At 45.2% G+C, this 16,830-nt stretch overlaps 2 protein-coding genes across 3 annotated transcripts; one reads left to right on the top strand and one right to left on the bottom strand.

Annotated features, from left to right (window-relative positions):
- Positions 1 to 520: 520 nt before the first annotated feature.
- Positions 521 to 1,350, top strand: LOC140207586 (uncharacterized). The gene has a single exon (XM_072276133.1). It carries the CDS (start codon positions 805 to 807, stop codon positions 1,306 to 1,308), a length of 504 nt encoding a protein of 167 aa, XP_072132234.1. The 5' UTR covers positions 521 to 804; the 3' UTR covers positions 1,309 to 1,350.
- Positions 1,351 to 2,877: 1,527 nt separating this feature from the next.
- LOC140207585 (uncharacterized) lies at positions 2,878 to 15,218 on the bottom strand. Of its 2 annotated transcripts, XM_072276132.1 has the most exons (3): positions 15,203 to 15,218; positions 8,909 to 10,367; positions 2,878 to 3,008 (listed from the first exon to the last, which is right to left on the bottom strand). In XM_072276132.1, the coding sequence occupies exons 2-3, from the start codon at positions 10,001 to 10,003 to the stop codon at positions 2,982 to 2,984; spliced, it is 1,122 nt and encodes a 373-aa protein (XP_072132233.1). In that variant the 5' UTR covers positions 10,004 to 10,367; positions 15,203 to 15,218; the 3' UTR covers positions 2,878 to 2,981. The 2 variants fall into 2 exon arrangements, with proteins under 2 accessions (XP_072132233.1, XP_072132232.1); XM_072276131.1 differs by lacking the exon at positions 2,878 to 3,008 and having other exon boundaries at positions 7,679 to 10,367.
- Between the last annotated feature and the right edge of the window lie 1,612 nt (positions 15,219 to 16,830).

The raw sequence follows: 16,830 nt of genomic DNA, 5'->3' as shown, positions 1-16,830 counted from the left end.
TACAGACCTTTGCAATCTGTTATTACTTTCATTATTTAGAATCTGTACCTTCTCATTCCCAATTTTACAATGAGCCTCAAAAACCAACATTACTTTTGGCTTTTTGCTTGTATTTCTGTAAAAACCCCATCAATATTTTTAATAATTTACTCATGTGTCCCACATTCTTTACAATTTTTGTGGCATACCTTGTAGTTTTAAACTTTCCCAGTCCTCTTGACTACCATCAATTAATTAATCCTCATTACAACGTATATTATTTCAAAGATATAGCATCCTAACTTCCTTGGGAATTCTCCACAGATGGTGCACCCTTTTCGTGGGGCGTTTCTTCCTCCAGACTTTTGCTGTAAGTTAAGAAATACCTCCTTAAATGAGTGCTTGCACTGACATCAGACGCTAGAGAGGGCGGGCGGAACAGTTCGACAGGACTATCAGCTGAGAGGAGGAGTATTCATACAAACCAGGTCCGCCTCTCTCATTTGGTTGGTGAAATATCAGCTATTTTACACGATCAGCTATATTCGAAAAGAGCTTTCGCGACGAGGGAGAAAAAGACAACTTCTGTCAAAGATTGAGAGAAATTACACCAAACCTACTTCAAACGTTGGAGAGAAGTAGGATAAATCGGTGTCCTGTAGACAGTCGGTCTAACTTAATAGAGGGAAGACTAGCAGGATCCGAAAGGGTCCGGACAGTTGTGGGTATCGCTTCTCCGCTTTTTGGCTGCATCGTCGCACAGTGACAAAGGCAGTGTACAGCTTGCCGCTTGCGTTTTTCTCCGACCTCGGAAACTGCAGAACCATGGCCGGCAAAAACCCCAAGGTTTTTATGGACATCTCTATTCGGGATAAACCCCAGGGTCGCCTAGTGATGGAGCTAAGACCAGATATTGTCCCAAAGACTGCAGAAAACTTCCGTGCATTATGCACAGGCGAGAAGGGTTTCGGTTACAAAGGCTCAACGTTCCACAGAATCATTCTTGGCTTCATGTGCCAGGGTGGCGACTTCACAAAACATGACGGCACTGGAGGCAAGTCCATCTATGGGGAGAAGTTTAAAGATGAGAATTTTCAGCTGAAGCACACGGGGCCAGGCATCCTGTCCATGGCCAATGCTGGACCAAATACAAATGGTTCCCAGTTCTTCATATGCATCACAAGGAGCAGCTGGTTGGATGGGAAACATGTTGTGTTTGGATCTGTGGTAGAAGGAATGGATGTGGTAAGGAAGATGGAGAGCTGTGGCACCATCAATGGAACACCAAAAGCCACGGTTAAAATCACTGAGTGTGGGCAGTTGACCTAAAGTATTTGAATTTGGAATTGTACTGTTTAAATAAAGTGTGATTGTTTGGAACTCCAAAAAAAAAACACACAAAAAAAACGTCCGGTGCTGCTGGCAGATCAGCTCGGTGAAAGACGCTCTTTGGTCGGCCCGAAACTTGATGATCTACCAAATGTCCAGTGTAGACAGGAAAACCTGGATCAAGGGTCGATGGACCGGACCGTGAACCGGAATACCGTCTTTATGGACCGGACGATGACAACATATTTTGGTCTTGTTCTATACAGGAACAGTACTGGATGTCAGTTTTTTCAACAATTTCTAAAGCACTTAAAATTAATTTACAATTTAGCAAATTAACTGTGCTTTTTGGAATAATTCCTCAAAATATCCGTGATATCTCTATGTCTGACCATCATGTTATTGCATTTGTTACATTGATAGCTAGGAGGGTCATTTTGTTGAAGTGGAAGGATACATCAGCTCCCACTTTGTCACAATGGTTCTCTCAAGTGATGCTATGTCTTAGTTTGGAGAAAATTAGAAGTCGAACCTTTGAACCTTTATTTGATTTTGAGAAAAGATGGGGTTCATTTGCTCGTTATTATCATTTGAGTTAATTGATAGATTTCCTCCATGATCTAATTGTAAATTTTTGGTATATATTTTTTTTTCTTGCTGGCGGTTTGATGTTTATTTTTAGAGGCTTTTTGTATGACGCATGGCTCCGGGTTGTACACCTAATGGGGTTTTATCCCAGATTTTCTGCTTAGTAGTTTTTTTTTAAATTATCAGCAACATTTTTCAATCTTTAAAATAATGTTTTTTTTTCCTCTAGACATTGTGTTGCTTAATTTGATGTACTCGTGTTATTTTTGAATAATATAATAATAATAAAAAGATTTGAAAAGAAAAAAGAAAGAAACTGCCGAGATACAGTCAGCTAAGAGCCAAGTGCTGATAAATGGGACCCGTGTAGAATTGATGAAGTTCCTGTCTCTTTCTCCATTCATGTTTCCTCCTTACAGCAAAACTAACCCTCTCACTGTGTCAGAATCAGTGATTAAATCCGGCCCCAAACACTGTGCTTTCATCCCTGCACATTGTAACTTGAACCATCTCACTGAGGGTCTCATGGAGACACAACCCCTGCCCTCTGCACATGTGATCACATCTCCCCTGCTTCTGACATGTCAAATAATCTCAGAATGGTTTTCTGATTCAGTCTGAAGGTTATGGTACATTCAGCTCATCGTCAGACCTGACAAACCATGTCTTCCCACAGCTGGTTCCACCTGTTGGTGGGTCCTCTTTCCTCCACCTCCAGAGAAGCTGCATCTCCACACAAACTCCTCACTCGAGACGACTGTCTGTACCCGTGACACAGAAAATCACAACACTGTCACTCTCCTGATACCATCCGGGAAGCGGTACCGCAACAGAAAAGCCAGGACCAACAGGCTCCGGGACAGCTTCTTCCACCAGGCCGTCAGACTGATGAACTCACGCTGATCTGAGTGTACACTATATTACATTGTCTATTTTATTTATTATAAATTACAATGATTACACGTTGCACATTTAGATGGAGACGTAACGTAAAGATTTTTACTCCTGATGGAGGTAAGAAATTAAGTCAATGCAATTCAATTCCTGATTCCGTATCTGAGCTGCTCGCCTCCGGATATCCTCCGTCAACGAGCTCCTTCCTCAGTCACCATCTGTGAGATTATAAAAAACAATTAAAAACGATCTATCAGACAGCTCCTGTACCCCTCCACCCCTGAACAGGTTCCCCTGTTAAAACTCTCTGCTCAGCCCCTTCCCTATTCCCTTTCCTTTTCAGACTCCCGATGTGCCAGCAGATCCGAATTCACCGTGTGGACATTTCTACCCCACAGGAGGCTGTACAAACCCGTGTCCTTCTCTGATGCACAGCTCAGTGACCCCAATCCCTGTCTGCACTCGCAGCCCATGACGGTGACAGCTGTCCTAGACTCTGTAACTCACAATCTTGTAACACATAATCTTGTTCACAGCAAGTTTAGACAGTCATTAATATGAAGAGAGAATTGTTGTTTCCTGAAAGGACAGGCGAGCGAAGCTGTCTGATCCAATTCACCAGAGGTCCGGTGTTTACAAGTTAATTTGTCCCGGGACCCACACCCACACCCACTCATAACCCCGACCCACACAGACAGACAGACAGACAGACTGTCCCTTCGCCCCAAACACCCTGCAGAACCACAAGGAATTGATCCACGGCCCGGGCTCGGTCGCAAAGTGAAAACCGGGGCTGAGGAGAGCCCGGAGACAAACACCCCGCTGCCCACTCCACCAACAACACGGCACAGCCGGACACATCTCACAACACCGGATCCGGTCCCGATGAAACCCGAATTTAATTTTGTTGTTCCAGATCGGACCCAACAAAAGGTGTTTTAAAACTGAAGCGCTCCCCTCACGTGACGTCACACAGCAGCCCCCCCACGCGCCTGACGTCACCCATGGTCTCCCCGTATCTGCATCTGCTGTCACGAGCACGGTGCCTTACGTCACACACGCGCTGCTGTGCTCGAGCTTTTTCGGTTTAACGGCTGAGCTACTGAGCGCGAGGCACGCCCACCACCCGAACAGTCAACAGAGGAATTGAGTTGATTGCAGAGCTGCGCTATTCCCATTGGTGCGAAGCGATGTCAATCACTGTCACACCCAATAGTGGAGGCGGACCAGCCGAGAGGGCGTTACCCGGTCTCCTGCCGCATTGCGACCTGCCCGTCAAATCGGAACAAAATCCCAAAGTAAATGTCCGCTTTCTGATTTATTTCCATTTCCCTCCGAGGGAAGTTGGGGCGTTTGTGAAGCGTCTCCTGCGGCCGGAGTCTGATGTATCGCTGAGAGGTAGGAGGAGACCGCTCGGCCCGTCGGTTTGATGCCGGTTCCCCGGGGAGGGAGAGGATGAAGACGGTGAGAGAGGGGGCGGACAGGATGTTTGTCCCGGTGGGGACAGGAGGGGCTCATCTGTGGAAATGTCTAAGCCCACGGTGGTGGCGATTCACCACATTGGGGGGCAAACACCGGCAGACTGTTGCCCTGCAAGCGGGGCCAATGGTCCGGGCAAAGTGACAATTATTTGTGTTTTGTTGAGATTGTACCGGGAATATGGTGTAAAATCCCGCTCCCCACACTAACACGGGTTATACAGACCAAAGAACAAACTGCCGGAGGAACTCAGTGGGTCGGGCAGCATCTGTGGAGGGAAATGGACCGTCAACATTTCGGGCCGAGACCCTCCCTCTGGACTGAGAGTGGACGGGAAATAGTCCGAGAAAAGAGGTGAGGGGTGGGGATGGGGCAAGAGCTGGGGAGTGAGAGGTGGATCCAGGTGAGGGGGAGGTGGGAAGGTGGAAATGGTGACGGGGTGGGAGGTGAGTGGTTGACCTGGAAAACAAATACTTTATAGTCGCCAAACAATTGATACTAGAACGTACAATCATCACACTGATACTTGATTCTGTGCTTCCCACTCCCTGGATTACAAATATTAAATATTACAAATAGTAAAAATTAGTAAATATTAAAAATTTAAATTATAAATCATAAATAGAAAATAGAAAAATGGAAAGTAAGGTAGTGCAAAAAAACCCGAGAGGCTGGTCCGGATATTTGGAGGGCATGGCCCAGATCTGGGTCAGGATCCATTCAGCAGTCTTATCACATTTGGAAAGAAGCTGTTCCCAAATTTGGCCGTTCAAGTCTTCAAGCTTCTGAGCCTTCTCCTGGAGGGAAGAGGGACGAAAAGTGTGTTGGCTGGGTGGGTCGTGTCCTTGATTATCCTGGCAGCACTGCTCTAACAACACGCGGTGTAAAGTGAGTCCACGGACGGAAGATTGGTTTGTGTAATGTGCTGGGCCATGTTCACGATCTTCTGCAGCTTCTTCCCGTCTTGGACAGGACAACTTCCATACCAGGTTGTAATGCACCCTAGAAGAATGCTTTCTACGGTCATCTATAAAAATGACTGTGGGTTCTAGGGGACAGGCCAAATTTCTTTAGTTTCCTCAGGAAGTAAAGGTGCTGGTGGGCCTTCTTGGCAGTGAACTGTGCTTGGTTGGACCAAGTCAGGACATTTGTGATATTGACCCTGAGGAACTTAAAGCTTTTGACCTGTTCCACTTGCACACCACCGATGTAAATGGAGTCGTGCTGTCCACTACTCCTTCTGATTTAAAAACCAATTCCTTCGTCTTGCTGACGTTGAGCGATAGGTTATTGTCTTCACAACATGCCACCAGGTTCTTAATTTCCTCTCTGTACTCAAACTCATCATTACCCGAGATACGGCCTACAATTGTTGTGTCATCAGCAAACTGATATATTGAGTTCGATGGAAACTTGGCTACACAATCATGGGTGTACAGAGAGTACAGCAGCTTCTCCTTCTCACATTTCAGGATGAACTCCAATATTTTACGATCACTTGCCCCTGTGGGTTCTTTCTCCTTAAGTGCTCTAATTAATTCCTGTTCATTGCACAACACCCAATTGAGAATAGCTGATCCCCAGCTGGGCTCAACCAGGAGCTGCTCTAAAAAGCCATCTTGAGGGCATCGTAGGAAATCCCCCTCTTGGGATCCTGCACCTACCTGATTTTCCCAATATATCTGCATGACTATCTCTCATGACTATTGTAACATTGCTGTTTTGGCATGCATTTTCTTTCTCCTGTTGTAAATTGTGGATAATATACCTCCTACTGTTTGAGAATCTTCAGAAAACTCCCATCAGGGTCATTTCACCATTGCTGTTCCTTAGTTCTATCCACAATGACTCAACATCTTCCAACCATATGTCACCTCTTTCTAATGATTTGATTTTATTTTTTCCCAACAGAGCCACACCACCCTCTTTCCCTGCCTGCGTGTCCTTTCAATAAACCAGTATCTGGGACACGAGATATTGCAGATGCTGGATGTCTGGAGCAATACACACAAAGTGCTGGAGGAGCTCAGCAAGTCAGGTAGCATCTATGGATGAGAATCAATGTTTTGGGCCAAGACCCTTCATCAGGACTCTTGACACCCAGCTATCTGGAATACCAAAAAACAATGACAATAGAAAAATAGAGCAAAAAGGAAAACTTCTAACAATGTTTGCTTCAAGGCTTAAGAACATTTACCAAGCAGACATCCATGGTATAACAAATAGAACAGAGAAAATAGAAATCTACAGCACATTACAGGCTCTTTGTCCCTCAATACTCTGCCTGCCATGTAACCTACTCTAGAAGCTGCCTAGAATTTTCCTACCGTAATGTCCTTTATTTTTCTAAGCTTCATGTACATGTCTAAGAGTCTCTTAAAAGATTGTATAGTATACACTACTACCCCCTTATCCTGCAGTGCATTCCATGCACCTACCATGCTCTTTGTGAAAAAATTACCTATGACATCCCCTTTGTACCCATTTCCAAGCACCATAAAGTTATGCCCTCACGTGTTAGCCATTTCAACTCTGGGAAAAATCCTCTGGTGTCCATGTGATTAATGTCTTATCCACAGGATCAATGCTTACAACAAAGGCAATAAACACTTTCGCTGTACCCATATTATCGTATTCTTTAGGTAAATATCTTGGTCCCATTCCAATCTGGAAACTTTACAAAAAAACTGAAATGACAAATTTAGAAAAGACTATTTACACTCAAACACACTTAGATTAACACCACCGAGGACAGAAGGAGGAAGAGCTACCACCCAACGATCTGATATGCTTTCTAAAGTATATATTTTCATACAATATAAACAGGATTCAGCACACCATGCAGGTATATGCAATTCGGATAAGAAATACAGACCAGAAAACTTAAATGAGAGGCCAACTCAGAAAAATTATTCATCACTATGGCAAAAAGCTAACGAGTGGAATGAGGATGACACTCCATGGGAGACATCCCAATGATCTGAGCAGACTAGACGGTGACAAGGAAGCATTGTACGTCTGACTCAGAGTTGGAGGTCTCTTCCCAGAAACAGGGGTTCCTTGGGGAACTGCAGGACAAGGTGGTTAACATTTTAAAAACTCAAAAATGTATAAAAGACAAATAAACCAGGCAACAAATGCAGAAAATGCCAAGAGAAACCAGACACAATGCAATATATTCTGGGATCCTGCAGCAGTTTAACTCAATCTGATTAATTACTCAGGTACAATCAAGTGACAAATACCATTCACCAAAATCTTGCTTTAAAATACAAACTTCTGAAAGCCCTCTATCACTTCATAAAGGACCAATAAATTCAAGTCAGATCCAGTTTTGGAGTCAAAATCTTACAAATTATATGATAATCAATACATTATTTCAGATAGGACAAACCATAATAACCATCCGGATATAACATTACAGGATAAACAAGCAGGAACAACTCTCTCAATAGATAAAACCATTCCCAACACACACATGTTCCTCGACCAGTGGAGCACCTCACCACAGGCATTGTTTGTGTCATCAGTCAGACAACCAAATTATTTTCTCTGTCAGTCAGCTTCCAAAAGTTGTTACTCTGTCATTCGATGTCACGCCCCTCATCATACATTCCCTTCTCCTCATTATACGTTCTTACCCTGACCATCGTCCAGATCTCCAAGCTCTGCCCTGTGCAGACCCGCCTCTGGTTTCTGACCCTGCACCGTTGAACATCTAACTAATGGTTTCCCATTCTGCTTTCAGTCTTTAGAGGACAGTGGTGTTTTCTAACAAGCCTTTAGAAGCAGGGAAAATGACCCATAATGTGGACATGAGTCATGATTGAGGAGGTTAATAACCAATGTCATTCTTCCTCAGCCCAGAGATTAGAGGGATGAAGTACATCTCAGACAGAACTGCAGTCAGCTCGATTTCTTCAGTCTGCAGAGAATTCAAGGGAAACCTCTTCACCCAGAGTGGTGACTGTTTGGAACCCATAAGCACAGGGAGAGCGAGAGATGAACAACAGGGCAGGATTTCAAAGGACTGTCGTGGAACAGAATCACTGGCAGGGTCCAGCCGGCCTGAGTTGATTCTCTACTGTACACTAGGTATGTTATAAATTCACCAAGTACCGGAGACAGAGTTTAAAATAGAACTGTTTTATTTGTCTCAGATCCAGAATATTAAACTCCAGTCCCATTAAAGGTGAATATGCAGCAGAAGAAACTCCTCCCATGCCCAGTGACCAGGGTGCAGAACTGGGTGTGGTGAGCAGCAGCAATAATTGCAGAGTTCAGCACCGACAGACACTCTCGAAATTGCATTCAGCAACGGTAATGGACAAATATCCGACATGCAGCTTATTGAAACTTTCTGCCCAGTGTGAACCCGGTAGTGTGTCACAAGGTTAGATTACTGAGTGAATCCCTTCCCACATTTACCACAGGTGAATGGCCTCTCCCCAGTGTGAACTCAATGATGCACATTTGGTTGATTTGTCTGAGAGAACCTCTTCCTAATGTCTGAGCACGTGAACCGCCACTACCCAGTGTGAATTCGCTGGTGTTTCAGTAGGCTAGCTGCCTGAGTGAATCCCTTCCCACAGTCTGAGCAAGTGAACGGCCTCTCTCCAGTGTGAACTCGCTGATGTACCTTCAGTTGAGATGAGCAAGTGAATCCCTTCCCACAGTCTGAGCAGGTGAATGGCCTCTTCCCACTGTGAACCCGCTGGTGTGCCAGCGGATCAGATGACTGAGAGAATCTCTTCCCACGTTCTGAGCGGGTGAACAGCCTCTCCCCAGTGTGAACTCCCTGGTGTGCCAGCAGATCAGATGACCGAGTGAATCCTTTCCCACATTCTGAGCAGGTGAATGGCCTCTCCCCAATGTGAACTCGCTGGTGTTTCAGTAGGCTAGCTGCCTGAATGAATCCCTTCCCACAGATTGGGCAGGTGAACGGCTTCTCCCCAGTGTGAATTCGCTGGTGCATCTGAAGGTTGGATGATTGAGTGAAGGTCTTCCCACAGTCTGAGCAAGTGAACGGCCTCTCTCCAGTGTGAACTCGCTGATGTACCTTCAGTTGAGATGAGCAAGTGAATCCCTTCCCACATTCTGAGCAGGTGAATGGCCTCTCCCCATTGTGAACTCGCTGGTGTGCCAGCAGATCAGATGACCGAGTGAATCCCTTCCCACGTTCTGAGCGGGTGAACAGCTTCTCCCCAGTGTGAACTCGCTGGTGTCTCAGTAGGCTAGTTGTCTGAGTGAATCCCTTCCCACAGTCAGAGCAGGTGAACGGCCTCTCCCCTGTGTGAACTGACCGGTGTCGCTGTAGGTGGGATGACTGGGTGAATGTCTTTCCACAGACTGAGCAGGTGAACGGCCTCTCCCTGGTGTGAACTGACTGGTGTCTCTGCAGGTGAGATAGTAAAGTGAATCCTTTTCCACAGTCCGGGCAGGTGAACGGCTTCTCCCCTATGTGAAATTGGTGGTGTCTATGAAGGTCAGCTGGTCGATGGAATCCCTTCCCACAGACAGAGCAGGTGAATGGCCTGTCCCCAGTGTGAAATCGCTGGTGTATTAGTAGGCTGGATGATAGAGTGAATCCCTTTCCACAATCTGAGCAGGTGAACGGCCTCTCTCCGGTGTGAACTCGCTGATGTACCTTCAGTTGAGATGATTTAATGAATCCCTTCCCACAGTCCGAGCAGGTGAACTGCTGCTCCCTGGTATGAACTCGCTGGGGAGCCATTAGGCCAAATGACCGAGTGAATCCTTCCCCACAAATTCAGCAGATGACCAGCCTCTGCCTTGTGTGAACTGACTGGTGTGTCCACAGGTGGGATGATCGACTGAATCACTTCTCACACACAGAACAGATTGGCCTTGTCCAATGTGAACTACCTGATGTACCTTAAGTTGAAATGACCGAGTGAATCCACCCCTACAGTCTGAGCAGCTGAACAGCCTCTCCCCTGTGTAAAATGACGGACTTGCCAGTCGGTCAGATGATCGAGTCAATCCCTTGCTCCACTTCTTAAATATCTGGACAGGGACCGCAAAACTGGCATGTTGTTCCCGAGATTCCCGTAGACAAATTCCTTGTCATTTTTAACCTGTAAAAACATTTACAAGATCTATCAGTGGGTGTAGGACAACATTTCTGCTGAGATCACTTGAGTTGTCAAGGTGTGAACTGACATCACACTGTTATAGTGAGGTTCAACACAAGTTGGAGAGAGAAATCTTCTAAATGGGCACAGTGCTGGTATCTGGAATGACCATCAAATTCTCTGACCCTCTTCCTGTCTCTATGAGAATGGGGTATTTCTGCCATCTCCAATCTGTGACCTGGCTCAGTTTGACTCTCTCCATTGGTATTATTCCCTGTTCCCACTGAGCTGCATGGGTTCCTGGCCCCACAGTAACTGAAACACTCTCACACAAATAGCTGGCAGTGTATTCCACGCACCCACCACTCTCTGTGTAAAAAACTTACCCCTGACATCCCCTCGGTATCTATTTCCAAGCACCTTAAAACTACGCTACCTTGTCTTCGCCATTTCAGCCCTGGGAAAAAAAAACCTCTGGCTATCCACACGATCAATGCCCCTCATCATCTTATACACCTAACAAAAAGCTCTAAACATATACAATGAAATTATACATTGCTTTGAGGATTTGTTAGAAGTACTGTATACAAAATTATGAGGGTACACATGGGGTAGATGCAAGCAGCTTTTTCCACTGCGGTTGGGTGGGATTACAACCAGATCTCATGGGTAAGTGGGGAAGGTGAAAATTTAACAGGAATATTTGGAAAAGCTCATTACTGAAACTGGCGTGAGAGTGTGGAATGAGATGCCAGCAGAAGTGGTGAACATGAGCTCGGTTTCACCATTTAAAAAAAAGTTTGGATGGGAGCCTGGATGGTAGGGGTATGGAGGGCAATGGTCCCAGTGCAGGTAGTTACATTAGACAGCCTAAATGTTTTTTCAGCATTGACTAGATGGGCCAAATAGCCTGTCTCTGTACTGAACTTCTCCATGTTTCTATGACAAAGAAGCTGGCCAAACTTGTTTGGAAGGGATACGGTGGGAGTGACAATGAAGCAGCAATAGCTGCAGTTTCTGAGAGCAATTTGGAAGCTGAGTGATCGATACATCCCAAAGAAGTGGAAGCATTGGAAAGGTAGGAGGACACCGTGTCTGAAATGAGAAGCCAAAGCCAACATAAAAGCCAAAGAGAGGGCAAATAATAGAGCAAAAACTACTGGAAAGCTTTTAGAAACCAACAGAAGATGACTAAAAAAAAAGTCAGATGATCTCAGAGCGTGGAATCATGATATTGTAGTCATTAATGAATCTTGGTCGCACCCAACAGACTGAGGCATTTAGAGGAACAAAATATCCCGGGCCTCAATGTCTCTTGAAAACCCAGGTTCCCTGTACCAGTTACCTTCCAACTTTTATTTTGGCAGGCAGATAAAAAGGTGTCAGATCCTTTCTGATACCATTAATATTAACCTTTCTCCAATTTAGAATCTCAACCCATGATCCAGACCTCTCGTTTTCCATATTTACTTTGAATCTCATGGCATAATAGAACATAGAATAGTACAGCACAGTACAGGCCCTTCGGCCCACAGTGTTGTGCCGACCCTCAAACCCTGCCTCCCATAAAAGCCCCCACCTTAGATTCCTCCATATACCTGTCTGGTAGTCTCTTAAACTTCACTAGTGTATCTGCCTCCACCACTGACTCAGGTATTGCGTTCCACTCACCAACCACTCTGTGAATAAAAAAAACCTTCCTCTAATATCCCCTTTGAACTTCCCACCCCTTACTTTAAAGCCATGTCCTCTTATATTGAGCAGTGGTGCCCTGGGGAAGAGACACTGGCTGTCCAATCTATCTATTCCTCTTAATGTCTTGTATACCTCTATCATGTCTCCTCTCATTCTCCTTCTCTCCAGAGAGTAAAGCCCCAGCTCCCTAAATCTCTGATCATAATGCGTACTCTCTAAACCAGGCAGCATCCTGGTAAATCTCCTCTGTACCTTTTCCAATGCTTCCACATCCTTCCTATAGTGAGGTGACCAGAACTGGACACAGTACTCCAAGTATGGCCTCACCAGAGTTTTATAGAGCCGCATCATTACACCATGACTCTTAAACTCTATCCATCGACTTATGAAAGCTAATACTCCATAAGCTTTCTTAACTACCCTATCTACCTGTGAAGCAACTTTCAGGGATCTGTGTAATTTCTGTCACCAGCCCTGGATCATTTTCCAACAGCTTATTGCCCACTTCTACATCAGGAATTCTATGTTCTGATTAAGGGCACATTTGATAAACTCTACCCCATCTAGTCCTTTTAAAGTATGTGAGTCCCAGTCAGTGTATGGAAAGTTAAAATCACTTACTGAATCAAACTTTGTTTCTTGGCATGGTCTGCAATCTCTCTACAAATTTGTTCCTCCAAATCCCTCAGACAGTTGGGTGCAACCAAGTTTCAATAATGGCTACAATAACATAATTCCTTGTCCTGACCACAGTACAGCTTTCCTACAATGCTTCTTGCATTGCGATATACACAGCTCAGTACATTCATCGCACCATGCTCAACCTTTTGATTGCTGGCCCTACCTGAGGTCTGAACATCTGACTGGTGTCATGAAAACAAACTCTCCCTCATTGTCACAAAAACAAAGGAGCTGATTGTGGACGACAGGAGGAATGGAGACAGGCTAACCCCTATTGACATCAATGGATCTGGGGTTGAGAGGGTAAACAGCTTTAAGTTCCTTGGCATAAACATCACCGAGGATTTCACATGGTCTGTAAGCACCGGCTGTGTTGTGAAAAGAGCACAACAGCACCTCTTTCACCTCAGATGGTTGAAGAAGTTTGGGATGGTGTCCCAAATCCTAAAAACTTTCTACAGGGACACAATTGAGAGCATCCTGACTGGCTGCATCGCTGCCTGGTATGGGAACTGTACTTCCCACAATCACAGGAACCTGCAGAGAGCGGTGCAGACAGCCCAGCGCATCTGTAGGTGTGAACTTCCCACTATTCAGGACATGTGCAGTGACAGGAGTGTAGAAAAGGCCCAAAGGATATTAGGGACCTGAATCACCACAATCACAAACTGTTCCTGCTGCTACCAGCCAAGAAACAGTACCACAGCAAAAGGACCAACAGGCTCCGGGACATCATCTTCCACCAGGCCATCAGACTGATTAATTCATGCTGATACAATTGCACTTCTGTGTTATATTGACTGTTCTATGTACAAACTATTTATAATAAATTACACATTGCACATTTAGACAGAGACGTAACGTAAAGATTTCTACTCCTCATGTATATGAAGGATGTATGTGATAAAGTCAGTTCAATTCAATTCACTATCCACTATCTGTTCTGTCATTCTGGCTCCCATTCCCCCTACAACTTATTTTAACCACATCAACCACCCCCCACCCACACCAGCACTAGCAAGCCTTACCACTAGGATATTAGTCCCCTCTTGTTCTGTTCCCCTAACGAACGAATCCCCTATCACCCCCTTGACTTTCCTCTGCCAGGTAATCTCCATCACCCCCCCCCCGCCAAGAGTTTCTAAAGTGGTCCACCTCTTGTTGTGTGGGATAGCAACAAGAGTACTCTGCGATGGCTATTTAACCTCATTTCCCTTCCTGACTCTCACCCAGTTTCCTGTGTCCTGCACCTTTGGTGTAACTCACCTCTCTTCATGTCATATCTATCACCCCCTCCAACTCCTGGATGATCCGGAATTCTCCATTTCAAGTTCCAACTCCTTAAAGTGCAGGGTTACAAGCTGCAGCTGGATGCATATCTTGTAGGTGAGGGCATCAGGGACGCTGGAGGTCTCCCCACCAATGTCCCCTCTAATTTGTAATAACCAGTGTGAACATAAAACTTGTATTGTGCATTTTTTTACCCAGTGACAAAAAGTGCACAGTGAATTTTATATAGGGAGGTAGTCATATTAACAGCTAGCAAATAACTGTAGATAGGAACTTTAATCTCCTCTGGGTATGATCGAGTTCATCTGCACTCTCACACAACCTATGTAGCAGGCCGTAACGGGTAATGAAGGATTTTCTCAGCAGAGCTTTTGCACATTGTCCATATGTGGTTTACTTGCTAAATTACACTTTAAAAAGTCAGATTTCAAAATATCACTGCAAAAACTGCAAATTCTCCAGCAACTTTTGCATCACTACAATACCACCAGTTTCTGTATTGTGCATAAATATTTCCCCTGAACCCTCCCCCAAATGACTGATGGTGGTAAACTCGTTGATGGTAATGCCAATGAATATAAAGGGAAGCGCAGTATTCTGTCTCATTGGAGTCTGGCACATTTGTGATGTGAAAGCTATTTCTTGCCCAGGGCAAAGGTGTTTGATATCATTATGTATACAGAGTGAATGGGTCAATACATGTCCTCACGGGTAGAAAGGTCCAGGACAAGAGGAGGTAGAACAAGCAACACACACAAAATGCTGGAGGAACTCAGCAGGCAAGGCAGCATCTATGGAAAAGTGTACTAATGCTGAATTCCGGCATTTTGTGTGTGTTGCTTGCATTTCCAGCATCTGCAGATTTTCTCTTGTTTGTCATTGGAGGTAGAACAAAGGTGATTTTCTCAACTGGTGATGTAAAAGATTTTGTTCCCTTTCTCCGAATTCCTAATCATTGCATTTAGACAGCTGGAGCTCAGCTCTGTCTGAGAGATCCATCGGCTCCCATTCCCTCATCAGCCGGAATCTCCCCGGGATCCGTGCAGGGATCGTGGGGCTGAGAGAGGGGGAAGAGAACAGGACTGTCCCGGGAGCGCGGGTCACAGTTTCCGGGAGTCACAGCAATTGCCCCTCAGTCGCTAGTGAAAACGGGCGCACGGAGAATCACTTACCGGCAGCGACATCCGAGGCCTTTTATGGACTACGCATGCGTGATATTCGGGACTTTCCGAAACCCTGACGCCTGCGCATTCGATCGGTGCTTCAGAGACGGCGAGAATTGTTACGCAGAGCTTTCAGGTTAATCACGGTGCCATTGAAAGTTTCTGCAAGCACCGGTTCAAGTACATACCTCAGTGTTTGTGTGTAGAAAACTGAGCACCTCCTTTAACGCAGAAAGCAGCTCTAATAAAACAATACACTTAATATCAGCAAACTTCCCGCGTGTTTAATGCCAAAGTAAAACGTTCTTACAAATGCAGATATAAAACACAAGAGATTCTGCTGTTGCTGGAAATGCAGACATATACACATAAAATGCTGGAGGAACTCTGCAGTTCAGGCAGCAACTAAGCAGAGGAGTACACAGCCAATGCATGCTGAAGGGGCTCGGCCTGAACGCTGTCCATTTATTCTTCTCCACATTGACTGCCTGACCTGTTGATTTCCACCAGTATTTCGCAGAAATTAAACACTTTTTTTTCGATCAATCAGTTTCCAAATGTTTCTGATCTTTTATTTTTAGCCGCATCCTGCTGTTCTGATTCCTCTTCTTCCTCCTTCTTGTAAATTCTAGTTCCCATCTCTTTCTGGAACCCCAAAGTCCTGACTCAGGCTGGTAACTCTTTGATTTCTGACTCCCCTCCATCGAAGATTCACTCGTTCGTCTGCTGTATGACTTTAGAGGCGCGTTGCAACAACCCAACTGTCTGAGGCACAGTCCTTTGAAATTAGTGAAAATGACACCAAAAGTTGAAAAGAGCAGGGAAGGAGGAGTTTAACCGCCTTAGTCCGGAGCCCTGAAGAACGTGAAAACCACAGTGAGCTCATCGTCTTATTCCGTCTGGAGAAAATCATGCAGGAAATTGATACAGGTGTATAAGATAATGAGAGGCATTGGTTATGTGGATAGCCAGAGGCTTTTCCCAGGACTGATTTTCCTTCCTGATGAGAAGTTGCTGGTGCTACAGCAGCTAGGATGGTTTAGTAAAACTCTTTGCTCACTCCGGACAGAAATGTGGCCTCTACGCCTCTACTTATTGTGAACTCACTGGAGCATCACAAGGTGGGTTAACTGAATGAGTCTCTTCGCACACACGGAGCAGGTGAACGGCAGCTTCCCAGTGCGAAGCTGTTGGTGTATCTGCGATGGCCGACTGAATCCCTTCCAAAATGAGAGCCAGTGAATGACGTCACACTGCTATCAACGTCATGGCAATGTATCCAATCAGATCACGGACATGGACACGTGATCGGGCTCTCTTTGTAGCGAGTGGGGTGCTGTCTTCTCCTGCATCTCCGCCTCTACAGTCAAAGATCGGCGGCATTCAAGCGCTGGTGAACTGACAGATACAGCGGAACTAACGTGCTGTTGTATTTGTGATTACCATACACAAATCCTTTGACTTTTCTACACTGTTAAAAGTTTACAAAGCACGTCAGTGGGTGAAGTACACATTTCAACTTAGAAAATTTCAGCCTCCATGGTTTCTTCTGATAAAAACAATTTCACAGCTCAAAACAATTTGGAGGAACCAGAAACACACACAAAAAATGCTGGTGGAACGCAGCAGGCCAGGCA

Source organism: Mobula birostris, chromosome 13 (assembly GCF_030028105.1).
Source record: "Mobula birostris isolate sMobBir1 chromosome 13, sMobBir1.hap1, whole genome shotgun sequence".
Taxonomy (NCBI): Eukaryota; Metazoa; Chordata; class Chondrichthyes; order Myliobatiformes; family Myliobatidae; genus Mobula; species Mobula birostris.
This window is presented reverse-complemented; position numbering and strand designations above follow the sequence as displayed.

Excerpts from the sequence above, each read along its gene's own strand:
- LOC140207585 (XM_072276131.1), bottom strand. The coding sequence starts at position 10,003 with ATGGCTCCCCAGCGAGTTCATACCAGGGAGCAGCAGTTCACCTGCTCG.
- LOC140207586 (XM_072276133.1), top strand. The coding sequence starts at position 805 with ATGGCCGGCAAAAACCCCAAGGTTTTTATGGACATCTCTATTCGGGAT.